At 49.6% G+C, this 13,304-nt stretch overlaps 1 protein-coding gene across 15 annotated transcripts in view; it reads left to right on the forward strand.

The window, feature by feature from the left end:
• ANAPC1 (anaphase promoting complex subunit 1) overlaps positions 1-13,304 on the forward strand; it is a 93,062-nt gene that overhangs the window by 65,167 nt on the left and 14,591 nt on the right. For all 15 annotated transcript variants that reach the window (XR_014786951.1, XM_084829090.1, XM_084829093.1 and 12 more), the window contains 5 exons: positions 1,958-2,011; positions 5,240-5,433; positions 10,817-10,903; positions 11,340-11,457; positions 12,764-12,841. Coding sequence is in view for 14 of the 15 variants with exons in the window: in XM_084829090.1 (XP_084685216.1) it covers positions 1,958-2,011; positions 5,240-5,433; positions 10,817-10,903; positions 11,340-11,457; positions 12,764-12,841 (531 nt within the window). In the remaining variant the exon portion in view is untranslated. The remainder of the gene's footprint in view (positions 1-1,957; positions 2,012-5,239; positions 5,434-10,816; positions 10,904-11,339; positions 11,458-12,763; positions 12,842-13,304) is intronic.

Here is a 13,304-nt window from a genome sequence, read left to right on the forward strand (position 1 = left end):
CAAGGTAGCTTACATAAAATAATAAAATACAATGACTTGGTTCACACATCATGACCCAACTATGGGTTAACCCATAGTTAGTTGGGGCCTTGCAGGAGCAAGTTAGTGCACTACTGCTCACCACTTCTGCTTCATTTCCGCTTTTGTAAACAACCCAGGAATGCCCCTGTTGCTCAGTTGTTCATCCTGATGTGCCAACCCTGAACACTGGGTGGTTGAGAGGGAAACAAGCCAGACTTTTAACCCAACAACAAACCATGGGTTAAAACTCTGGGTTGTTTACCCCTCAACAACCAACAGTTCCAGGTTGGCACATCGCAACAAACAACCCAGGAACAGGGGTTGTTTACAAAAGCAGAAGTGGCAAATGGGCAGGAGACAGTGTGCTCACTCGCTCCCGACAATCCGTGAGTTAAACAACCCATGGGTTGTCGTTATGTGCAAACTTGGTCTTTTGGTCTGCTTCTACTTCCCTTGGATACATAGCACTGGTCTGGGGTAGCATAGTCTCCCCCCCCCCCAGACACCCCCCCCCCCTTCTCATTAGTTTGAATTGGCTGTTCCCATTCCCTTGTATCCTATCTCACTCCCCAACTGCAGGCAACTGGTCATTTCATTATCTGGCTGCTTGTTGCTTACTCTCTTCCACGCAGGACTACAGGTCTTTTCATTAGCCAAGGGCAGGGAGGGATGAGCCGAGCGCAGCAGCAGTGTCTTCTATTAGTTTTTAAGGTACCAACAGTGACACAGTGGTAAATTTCAAAGGGCAAGCACTCATCACTGCAGTTGCCATTGCCACACCCCCAAGGAGAGTCCAAAATTGCAGGCAGCTGGGTTGATCCATATCAATAAACCAGTTCCAGGAGTTTTCATCTGCGAGGAGTAGGCCTTTTGCAAAGCTAATGAGTCTTAATTGCCCACTGAAAACCAAGCTACCCCCAAATACTTTTCATTTCAACATGGAACAATATATTGTTGCTGGGAAAGTTCATTTCTCCCCAGCTGCTAGGAGAACTGCAGCAAATCTCAGCAAAAACAAGGAATTCTAAGGATGCGGGGGGTGGGGGCGTATCCCCCCCTTAATAAAAAAGTGCCAGTGCTGTGTCCCTGTGAGCCCTAGCTCCGTTACACACCTGGGTACCACAAGGCTCTGCTGCTTGTGCTGCAACAGACTTACGTAGCTACCCCTCTGGGAATTTATGTTATTTGTATTTATTAGACACCTATAAAACAACTTCCCTAGGTATCATACAGTCATTTTAAAGCAGAGCAACAGTACAGAAAAGCAGACAGTAAAACTATAACACACAATAACAATGCTTTGGTTTCTCTTCAGTTCGTATAACATACGGTAACAAAAAAGCAGCAAAATAAAATGCAATACAAATTGTGGAACTAGAAACCAGCCAATAAATATAGGAGCTAAAACCATCGGATAGATCAATCCATCAGCTGTCTTATTGCAGCAGTAACAAAGTTCAGAATGGCTTCCATAGAATGCCATTTTTGAATAAGCATGTTTTAAACTCGTTTTTGAATACTTGCAATATGAGTCTCTGGCAGGCCTGGCGTGTGTGTTTGTGTTTGGAGGTGGAGTGGGGTGAGTTTCAGGAAACATGGGCTATAATGGAGGAGGCCCCACTTCTTTTCTCTGGATTACATAGATTTAGAGGTTCTTGCTTCAGGGCCAGGTGGTCTTCTGGTATTTTCTGACTCTGATCCTATGGAAGAAGGATGCAGGGCGCTTCCTTATGGGTGGGATAGTAGCAGAGTGGGTGGTTTGCAGGATTTGGGACCCTAGGGCAGCCTTCCCCGACCCCAGTCATTGGCCATGCTGGCTGGGAATGATGGGAGTTGTGGTCCACACATCTGGAGGGCTGCCTTTGATTCAGTCCCTGCTTCAGAGTTGGCTGTTGCTCTGTTTTAATCTGTGCTCCTTTTGAATTCCTCTTTCCAGTTTGCATTTGCAAAAGATTTCATGAAGTGTTTATCCTCGGCAACAGCTTCCATCGTAAGTTTTTCTCCAGATTCCCTATTAGTAAAAGTGAAACTTGAGACTTCATGATATTGTTCTGGTTGGAGTCCGTTGGGGTTGCCTAGATCCACACATCCCTTGAGCACTGCGTTGCCCTGCTCTTCCACCAGCCAAAGCAGTGGTTGTTTGGAGGCAGGCACGGGTGCTCACACTGAACTTGCTCCCCAACAGTGGGAAAGGGCTTGCGGGTGCCACACAAGGATTCACAGGTGTGTTGCCTGCTGCCGAATTTCCAGGCCGCATTTCCCTCTGCTTTTAGAACTAGGACTGGTGGATGTGGAGGATGCTTCCCCCAAGGACAGGCTGTTGTGCATGTGGGAAGGATCCATGTTGGGAAAACTCAAGGCCCAGATGTGCCAGTATTTGACACATCTGGGCCTTGTAGTGTAGTGAATAGAGCAGTCTTCCCCAGCCCATTGCCCTGCAGATGTGTGGGACTGCAACTCCCATCATTCCCATTAGATAGACGGGGAGGGGGGTGGCCCTCTGGGAAATTGCAGAGGACCAGATGTGGCCCGCAGGCCTGAGGTTTGACACCTTTGCTATGCATACTTACCTGGAAGTAAGTCCCATTGAACTCAGTAAGTAGGAATGATGGGAGTTGCAGTCCAAAACATCTGGAGGGCACCAGGTTGGGGAAAGCTGGGTTAAAGTGTCAGATTAGGACCAAGGAGACCCAAGTTCAAATCCTCATTCAGCCATGAAGCTCATTGGGCGGCCTTGGGCCAGTCACTGTCTCTCAGCCTAACCTACCTCACAGGGTTGTTGTGAGGATAAAACATGGCGGGGGGGGGGGAATCATGTATGCTGCCTTGAGTTCCTTGGAGGAAACTCAGGATAAAAATGTAATAAATCAATTTACTATTTGTAGTAAACTGGAGTTTTCATCCTTTCACAGCCCCTATTTTGGTAGATGGATGCCTAGAAATACAATTAACTGAGTAGCTCTGCAAATAATTATTGTGATTTTTCAATAATTCTTGTGTACTAAAAGAGGGGGAAAAACCATATTCTAATACCAGGAAGTGTGGTATAGTAACTTTCTAAACTGCTCTGTGACTTAAGCACAGAATGGGTGACAGTCATTCTAATACAAACACCATTAAAATGCCCATGGTGCAATCCAGGGTGTTGCAAGAAATGTAGACGGAGCTCATGCAAGCATAGCTTTCCACCTGGGGGAGGGGGCCGATGGAAGGGAGAGGTTTGTGGTAGGAAACATCCATATTCTGAGCACAGTGCGTGGGAGGAGCGGGGGAGGGAAGCAGTGGAGGACTGGATCATCCCCTAAGAGCACAATCCTATGCATGTTTGGACAGAAAAAGTCCTACAACTCTTAGCATTCCCCAGCCAGCTATGCTGCTGCCTGGGGAATGCTGGGAGTTGTACAACTTTTTTCTGTCTAAACATGCATAAGATTGCACCCTAAAAGTATGGATTTTAAAAACTGCTTCAGTTAAACCAATCACTAGCCATTTAAAACTGACTTGAATGAAAAGAATAACAAAGTGTTACGTTGCTTCTGGAAAACCCCTAGTCTCTTAACTTTTTGGTGGGGCAGGGGAAACATCCACTGAGAGAGGGGCAGTTTGATACCACAGTGCTGTTAATGACACTGTGCCTCCACTTAACTTTTAGGGTAATAACTTCTGTCAAGCCGTAAGGAAAGCATTCTTCTTGTAATGGGGTGGTCCTGGGTTGGCAAACTTCAAAATAGAATGCCAGGGTCCATCAGTCACAGAGCCAGGAGCAAAATAGTGGCTCATGGTGAGTGGATGTAGAATGAACAAACAGGATACAGGATGCCTCTGATCACATGCTCAGGCCGGGAGTTTGTTAACAGAACCAGAACTGAGCTCATAGTCCTTTCCTAGTTTTCCTGCAAGCTTTCTTCTTTTCAGCAACTATGATGATGATGATTGGGAAACCCTTGCTCATCAACTGCATAATAATATAAACAACAATAATAGCATTGCTATTGTTAAACAATTGGGAAGCTCTTGCTGATCTAACTGCATATTGCTCAGATCTACCAGTACAGCTTTATTTCTCTTCTTTCTGCTCCTGGTTTAGACAATGCTAAAGTCATTGGGACAAGTATCTGTGAAGTTGGTATGCCTTGTATATTTTGGTGCATTGCTGAAATTAGATTCTTGAAAGGCTGTACCAGGGATGTTGAACCTCTTTCAGCCCAAGAGCCAAATTTGGTTTCGGGGAAGCTCTCAGGGGCTGCATTTCAGTGGTGGGCAGGGCTGGAGGCCAAATGGAGCAGGACGCAAAATGCCAGCATATTTTAGCTTCAAGCTTTTACTGCCAGGAATGATTAGGGATGGCAGAGAAATCCACCACGGACTCCAGTGAGGCCAGATTCCGTGGCAGAATGGACTGCTCCCCCCCGCCACCCCGCGAAGTCCAGTAGGGACGGACCCCACCTGGCGCTGGCCGGTCCAGGGCTGTCTGCAGCCATCTGCTCCCGGGCTGCGGACGCAAATGGCGTCCGGTGTAGCGGATGCCATTTGCGTCCCTGCCTTTGGCCGTGGTAGGCTACGTAAATATTTATGTAGCCTATCACGGCCAAGGGCAGGGATGCAAATGGCGTCAGCTACGCTGGACGCCATTTGCGTGGCAGCGGACGGAAGTCCAGCTGCGGATGGGCCCGGCCAGCGGCTCCGCGGACTCGCCGCGGAGCAGAGCTGGCCGGGAAGGATTCTGGGGGCAGGGACGGGTCGCCTCCTCCCCCCAGCGGACACCACAGACTGGACGGGTGAGTGGGGTTCGTACACCCCTAGGAACGAAGCTTGAGGAAAGACATTTCAACCCTTAGATTGGGACCCATGCAAAAGCTGGAAAACTGCCAAACAATCGGTGGTTGGTGGAAGCCACTTAGAGATTTTATTATGTTTAGCAGTATATAAATATAAATAAACAAACAGGGCAGGGGAAGGGGGTGAAGGCCATCTGGGGAACCCTTGAGGACTGGATTGGGTCACCAGGCAGGTTGGATCTGGCCCATGGGCCTGAGGTTTCATAACCCCTGCTATAATGGAAGTAAGTCCCATTGAACTCAGTGAGTAAACATGCATAGGACTGTGCTAAAGGAAAAGCCGTTTTAATCAGGCCTTCTGCCTAAACATGGGACTGTATGTCTGGCCTGCTTATGTGTAAAAGTGAAACTGACACGTTCTCTCCTCCATGTATATTAAGGCCGGTCACTATAACTTGGAGACTTGTCTGAGTGTGGTGTTGCTCTCCCTTGCAATGGTGATGGCAGGATCTGGAAACTTGAAGGTCCTCCAACTCTGTCGTTTCATGCACAAGAAGACCGGTGGGGAGATGAACTATGGATTCCATATGGCGCACCATATGGCTCTTGGACTCCTCTTTTTGGGAGGGGGAAGGTAATAAATTTCAACAATAACCCCTTCCTCCTTAATAACTTCCTTCCTCCTTAATGTCAGCGTGCATATAAAAAGCCACGTAACAAAATATTATCAGCTCTTGTAATGACCAAGGAACCCAAGAACTTTGCCTTTGTATTCAGTAAGGCTACAAACAGGGATGTGTGTATTCATGCCCACAATATTGCTGGGCAGGCACAGAAACTGGCATTTTGGGTGACCTTCACCTAATAGGAGCTTCAGTCTCTATTTATTTTTTACAAAACCAGGTTCCCAATACTTATGACTCAGGGGTCAGGGGAAAGCACGGGCAGTGTCGGATAAAATCTTGAATGGCTGAGCAGGAATTGCAGTGGTTAGGAAGTGGAGCTTTACAGAAGTCCCAGATTTAATCCCGGGCATCTCCATTGAAAAGGACATCAGCTAACAGGGCTGTGAAAGACCTCTCTCCAGGACACTGAAGAAACTGTGTTCAGTCGTTCAGTCGTGTCCGTCTTCGTGACCCCATGGACCATAGCACGCCAGGCCTTCCTGTCCTGCGCTCTCTCCCGGAGCGTGCTCAAGTCCATATTCATTGCATTGGTGATGCTATCTAGCCATCTCATCCTCTGTCGTCCCCTTCTCCTTTTGCCTTCAATCTTTCCCAGCATCAGAGTCTTTTCCAGGGAGTTTTCTCTTTGCATTAGGTGGCCAAAATAGTTGAGCTTCAGCTTCAGTATCTGTCCTTCCAATGAGCACTCAGGGTTGATTTCCTTTAGGATTGACTGATTTGACCTCCTTGAGGTCCAGGGGACTCGTAAGAGTCTTCTCCAGCACCTCAGTTCGAAAGCATCGATTCTTCGGTGCTCAGCCTTCCTTATAGTCCAGCTCTCACAGCCATACGTTGCTACTGGGAAAACCATAGCTTTGATTATATGAACCTTTGTGGGCAAGGTGATGTCGCTGCTGCCGCTGCCACCACCACCAGGCCTTCCCTGTGGACTTCTGCCTGGCGGACCACCAGTCCCTGCAGGACCAGGCCCCCAGGTACCGAGCCAGCTGTGCTGCTCCACCTGCCCCTCCCTGGAGAGGCTACATAAGCTGGCTGGCTGAGGTGGCCTGGGAGAGCCAGGGCCTGCAGGAGAAGCCACCACCACCACCACTGGGGAAGAGGCGTGCTTGCTGCTGCTGGGCCTGCTGCCGCCGCCGCTGGGCCTGCTGCTGCCACCACTGGGCCTGCTGCTGCCGCCACTGCCACCACCACCAGGCCTTCCCTGTGGACTTCTGCCTGGCAGACCGCCAGTCCCTGCAGGACCAGGCCCCCAGGTACCAAGCCAGCTGTGCTGATCCACCTGCCCCTCCCTGGAGGGGCTACATAAGCTGGCTGGCTGAGGTGGCCTGGGACAGCCAGGGCCTGCAGGAGAAGCCACCAACACCACCACTGGGGAAGAGGCATGCTTGCTGCTGCTGGGCCTGCCGCCACCGCCACCAGGCCTTCCCTGTGGACTCCTGCCTGGCATTTTTAAGGGGATTTTAATTGTTTTGTTTGTTTTATTTTGTTGGGGGGGGATTTTGTTGTGTTTTTAGGGGTGGGTAGCCTGCCTGATAGGCGGGAGCAAGGGGGCATGTGTCCACCTGATGGAGGCAGTGGGGGGAGTGTTGGGGGCCAGAACATACCGAGGCTGGGCGGCAGGCGCTGGTGGAGCGTTAGGGGCAGGCCATGCCAGGTAAGGGGAACAAGGGAGAGATGTGTAGTATCTGTCCCCTGCTCCGGGCCTTTCCAGAGCCAAAGGATGGCTGGAGGAGGCGTGACCCCATCTTCTGGCCTTCGTTTGCTGCTCTGCAATGCCAGGTCTGTTACCCAGAAAACCTCCCTCATCCATGACATGATCCTGGATGAGGGTGCAGACCTGGCATGTATTACGGAGACCTGGCTGGCCGAGGCTGCTGCTCCAACCCTTGCAGCCATGTGTCCAGCCGGATTTTCGTATGCACAGCAGCCGAGGGCTGGGGATCGGGGAGGGGGAGTGGCTGTTATCTACCGAGAGTCCTTGGTCTTCACCAGACCCCCTCTCCGGGAGACCAAGGTTGCTGAGTGCATGTACTGGAGGTTGGGCCCGAAGGGCAGTCTGGGGATTCTGCTTGTGTACCGTCCACCCCGCTGCACGACTGACTCCCTGGCCGGGGTGCTTGAGGTGGTCTCTGATGTGCGTGTACAGTCCCCTAACTTACTGGTGTTGGGGGACTTCAACGTACATTCGGAGGCCATCCTCACAGGAGCACCTCGGGACTTCATGGAGACCATGGCTTCCTGGGAGCTGCACCATATTCCTGGGAGCTGCACAACGGCCACTCGGTCGAGACCCTGGTGGGTGGCTGGAATGCCGCAATCACTGGGGCATTAGATCAGGTGGCTCCGAAACGCCCTCTCCCCCTGAACAGGGCTCGGACTGCACCATGGTTCAATCCGCGGTTACGAGCTCTGAAACAGGAGGTGAGACGGCTAGAGCGCCGGTGGCGGAAGTCTCGCTCCAAAGACGATCAGACACGGGCTAGAGCTGTATCTTCAGCCTATCACATGGCGGTGAAGGCAGCAAAAAAGGAATATTATGCTCCCTCTATCGCGTCTGCAGAGTGCTATCCCAGGAGGCTGTTCCAAGTGGTCCGGAGCCTGGTCGGTCCAGTGGCTCCAGAACCACTGGAGCATTCTAAGGCCTCCTATGAGGCCTTGGCAAAGCACTTTGCGGATAAAATTGATCGGATTAGGAGTGTTACTCCGTGCGCTGTGGATACAGTTAGTGAGCAAGAGGCGGCCTGTGGCAAACCGGTTTTGTGGGATCGGTTCCAGCTTCTTCCTCCTGATGAAGTGGACAAGGTGCTTTCATCGGTACGGCCGACCACCTGCTTACTTGATCCTTGCGCATCTTGGCTCATTATGAGCTGCAGAGAGAGACTGGGTGAGGGGATCAAGGCGGTGGTGAACGCCTCCCTTGAGGAGGGAGTGATGCTATCAGCCCTCAAGGAGGCAGTGATAAGACCGCTCTTAAAGAAGCCCTCCTTGGATCCTCAAGTTCTGAACAACTTTTGCCCAGTCTCAAATCTGCCATTTTTGGGCAAGGTGATTGAGCGGGTGGTGGCGGTGCAGTTGAAGGCACACTTGGAAGAAACTGATTATCTAGACCCATTTCAGTCGGGCTTCAGGCCTGGGCATGGGACAGAAACGGCCTTGGTCGCCTTGGTGGATGATATGAGGAGGGCTCTGGATAGGGGTGAATGCTCCTTCCTTGTTCTCCTCGACCTCTCAGCGGCTTTTGATACCGTTGACCACGGTATCCTCCTGGACCGCCCGGAGGGGTTGGGCATTGGAGACACTGTATTGCGGTGGTTCCGGTCCTTCCTCTCTGGCAGGTACCAGAGGGTAGCACTGGGAGAGGAGGTTTCGGATCCGTGGCCACTTACTTGTGGGGTGCCACAGGGTTCCATCCTCTCCCCGATGCTATTTAACACCTATGTGAAGCCGCTGGGGGCTATCATCAGGAGGTTTGGGGTGCAGTGTCATCAATATGCGGATGACACGCAGCTCTGCCTCTCATTCAAATCTTCACCAAGGTTGGCCGTAGAATCCCTGTCCAAATGTCTGGAGACGGTGAGTGGCTGGATGGGGAGGAATAAGCTGAAGCTGAACCCTGACAAGACCGAGGTACTTTTGGTGGGAGACAAGAGGAGGCTGGGGGATGTTGACCTGGTGTTGAATGCGGTACGGCTACCCTTGAAAGACCAGGTCCGCAGCCTGGGGGTCATTTTGGACTCCCAGCTGTCCATGGAGGCTCAGGTGTCAGCTGTGAGCCGGACAGCGCTGTATCAACTCCATCTGATACGGCGGCTGCGCCCCTTCCTTCCCGACCATCTGCTCCCATCAGTAGTACATGCCCTGGTCTCCTCTCGTTTAGACTACTGTAATGCGCTCTACGTGGGATTACCCTTGAAGACGGTTCGGAAGCTGCAGCTGGTACAGAACGTGGCGGCTCGCCTGATTAAAGGCAGCCGCCGGCGAGATCACATCACTCCAGTGCTGAAGGAGTTGCACTGGTTACCAGTTGTTTTCCGGGCCAAATTCAAGGTTTTGACCTTTAAAACCCTATATGGTTCCGGCCCAGCCTATCTTAAGGAGCGCCTCCAGCAACACCAGACAGGCCGCTTAACAAGATCAGCCTCGGATGGCCTTCTCTCTGTCCCATCAGCCAGGACAGCTAGACTGGTGGGGATGAGGGAGAGGGCCTTTTCTGTGGTGGCCCCCACTCTGTGGAACTCCCTCCCTAGGGAACTCCGTCATGCCCTCTCTTTAATGAGCTTCCGTCGTGCATTAAAAACGTGGTTGTTCAGGCAGGCATTTGGGGTGGGTTAGGGTATTTAAAAAAAAAAATTATGGTAGAATTTTATTGTTTTAAATTGTTTTATGGTGTGTTGTACATCGCCCAGAGTGGCTGGGTGACCAGCCAGATGGGCGATTAATAAATTTAATAAATAATAATAATAATAATAATAATAATAATAATGTCTCTGCTTCTTACTATGCTGCCTAGGTTTGCCATAGCTTTCCTCCCAAGGAGCAAGCGTCTTTTAATTTCATGGCTACAGTCACCGTCTGCGGTGATCTTGGAGCCCAAGAAAATAAAATCTGTCACTGCTTCCATTTCTTCCCCTTCTATATGCCAGGAAGTGATGGGGCCAGATGCCATGATCTCAGTTTTTTTAATGTTGAGTTTCAAACCAGCTTTTGCACTCTCCACTTTCACCCTCAACGGGAGGCTCTTAGATCCTCTTCGCTTTCTGCCATTAGGGTGGTATTGTCTGCGTATCTGAGGTTGTTGATAATTCTCCCGGCAATCTTAATTCCGACCTGTGATTCATCCAACCCGGCGTTTCTCATGATGTACTCTGCATATAAGTTAAATAAGCAGGGCGACAATATGCAGCCTTGTCGTACTCCTTTCCCAATTTGGAACCACTCGGTTGTTCCATGTCCGGTTCTTACTGTTACTGCCTGTTAGATCAAACAGTACTGGGCTAGATGGAAAATGGTCTGATTCAGGATAAAACAGCTCTTTGTAGCCTTTCCTTGACATGATATTAGTGTGTTACCTTGGTGGGGAATTTGGAAGGGCAGATTACATGCATCCTTGATTATGTCCCCCCAAATCCATATCATCCAGGGGTAGGTGCCCTCCATATGTTCTGCACTGTAACTTCCATCATCCCTGTCCATTGCCCATGCTGGCTGGGACTGATGGGGATTGTTGACCAGGAGATCTGGAGGGCACCCGGTTGCTTGTTCCTGATTTAATCTCTGCTGTACAAGGTAAGGCCATGTGCTGTATTGCCTCAAGATGCTGTTTCTTTGCAGGTACTCACTTAGCACCTCGAATTCTTCCATCGCTGCTCTTCTTTGTGCACTGTACCCTCACTTCCCAGTTCACAGTACTGACAACAGGTAAGGCTTAACCAACGGGCATGGCTGAAACAAAATCCTAAAAACACAGTTTGGCACCCAGGAGGCTTTGTTTCAACTCGCAGGTGTCAGGAGCGTGCAGTCAGGTTGGAATCATCATCTCCTTCATGGGGTAATTGCAGTGATCCAGTTACAGCCTGGCTATTTGACATTCCCATCATGTCTCTATGTGATAGATACATAAATAGAGATATTAACATGTGTACGGAGGACTGACTTAAGGAAGACTGAGGCAGGTGGAGTTACATGGAAGCTTTGGCACAATTAGTGGACTCTTTGTTTCGTTAGTGATTTTGATTGTTATTATGTACGTTCTTGTTTTCGTTGCCTTTATTTTGTTAACCTTATTTCAAAATAAAACGAAATTTCATGAAGAGAAAAAGAAGGACGTTCCCGAAACCGCTGTCTTTCTGTGCAGGTATCACCTCCAGGCCTTGCGGCATCTGTATGTCCTGGCAGCGGAGCCCAGGCTCCTTGTCCCCGTGGATGTGGATACAGATACCCCTTGCTATGCGCTGCTCGAGGTTACCTACAAGGTAGATGGGTTCCGTGGGGCGTGGGGGACTTAAAGGAGGGGTTGGCGAAGGGCTCGTCGTTCTCTAAAATGCGGGGGGAGGGCAGAGTGGGAAGCCAGTCTGCTCCCAAATTAGCCACCACTACTAGGCCAGTACTTTGTTGTGTGTTTTGCTAGACTTGGAGAGACCTGGTAAATCATTGTTGCTCCTTCTGAGTTGGGAAATCAAGTTTCTCTGAAGTTTTTGAAAGGGTAGATCTATGGAGACAGAACATGAGGAAATCTTTACATGCACACAAATAGGTTAAGGACCTGTGCACGTGTAGACAGAAAAAAAAAAGTCCTACAATTCCCAGCATGCCCCAGCCAGCCATGGTGGCTGGGGCATGCTGGGAGTTGTAGGACTTTTTTCTGTCTACACGTACACAGGATTGCGCTCTAACGAGATTATTATTTAGCTGGGACTAACCAGTATTATGTACTCATTAACGGTGATATGTCAGTGAGTGGAACAGAGAGCAGCCATTGGGGTGGTATGGGGTGGATTTGGAGACTGATTCTGGCCAGCTGGCCTCCCAGCTTGGATAGTTAGTACCTTGCTCCCAAATTAGCCACCGCTGCTAATGATGCTGAGCCCAGTAGCTAGAATGGTACAGGGAGAGGTCCTGTGCTGCTTCTCCCCTATTTCAGCCCTAGCAGAATGTATGAACTGGAGCATATGGTTCTATAGTGTAGAAGAAGGTATATCTGCAGGTGCAGCTCATCATTTTGTCATGCTGCAGAGGAGAGAAAAGTTCACTCCCAGCATCTTCCAGCGTCGAAAGCACTCCCCACTAGGGAACCTTAATAGTGCTTGATGAAATTGGTGTATCTGATGAAGGATTTAGTCTCTCTGTTCCAGCCTTCCCCAACCTGGTGCCCTCCAGATATGTTGGGGTACAACTCTAACCATTCCCAGCCAGCATTGCCATGGTCTGCAGGCTGGGGGTGATGGGTGTTGTAGTCTAACACATCTGGAGGGCACCAGGTTGGGGAAGGTGACTGTCCTTTTGAAAAGAGGTATGTTCCCAAATCATATGGGCTAAGACAAACTTACCATGCTGCTTGTCTTAACAAGAAAAGCAGTAATTATTTTTTGGGAGAGGGTGGATCTACATCACCCTTCCTCACCCTGGCCCTCCTGGCTGAGAATGATGGGAATAGTAGTCCAACAAATCTGGAGGGAACCAAGGAGCAGAAGGCTGCAATCTAGACAAGAGGTCTGAATTAGTGTGGTTATAGTCTGCATATCAGAATACTTTTTGGCTAAAGTATTTTGTATTTCAAAGGGAACTCAGTGGTATGAAGAGACAACCGAAGAACTAATGGCACCCACCCTTCTCCCGGAACTTCACTTGTTGAAGCAGGTATAAAACAGACCCACTTCATGGGCTACATATGTAAACAAACTTGTTAGCCTAGTGAGAAATATTATGCTTCAGAGTTGGAGAAGCATCTTGCTGATTAATGAGTAGCTCAAAGAGCTTTCTGTGGCTCACTTTGCTCCTAACACCTAGTTCCTTCCTTAAGCCTCTTTCTGGCAAGTAGGAACTGATTTGAATCAAGGCAATTCAAATAGTATTTTTAAGGCTCCAAGGAGACAGCTTTGAAATTACTGCTTGTTAATTAACATTTACACTGCTTTTTACATTCCCACATCAATTATTTCACTACGAGTCATTCTAACCTGTGAAGGGGAGCGGGGGACGGGACCACTTCATTTCCAGCTTAATAGGCCCTATATTCTACATTTAGTATATCTTGTTGCAACCTAGAGTTGTGACCAAGGTTGTGTGTTTATGTACAAAAGTGACAAAGTTGAAATGGGGG

Source organism: Heloderma suspectum, chromosome 1 (assembly GCF_057233095.1).
Source record: "Heloderma suspectum isolate Gila_16-S chromosome 1, 16-S_ref, whole genome shotgun sequence".
Taxonomy (NCBI): domain Eukaryota; kingdom Metazoa; phylum Chordata; class Lepidosauria; order Squamata; family Helodermatidae; genus Heloderma; species Heloderma suspectum.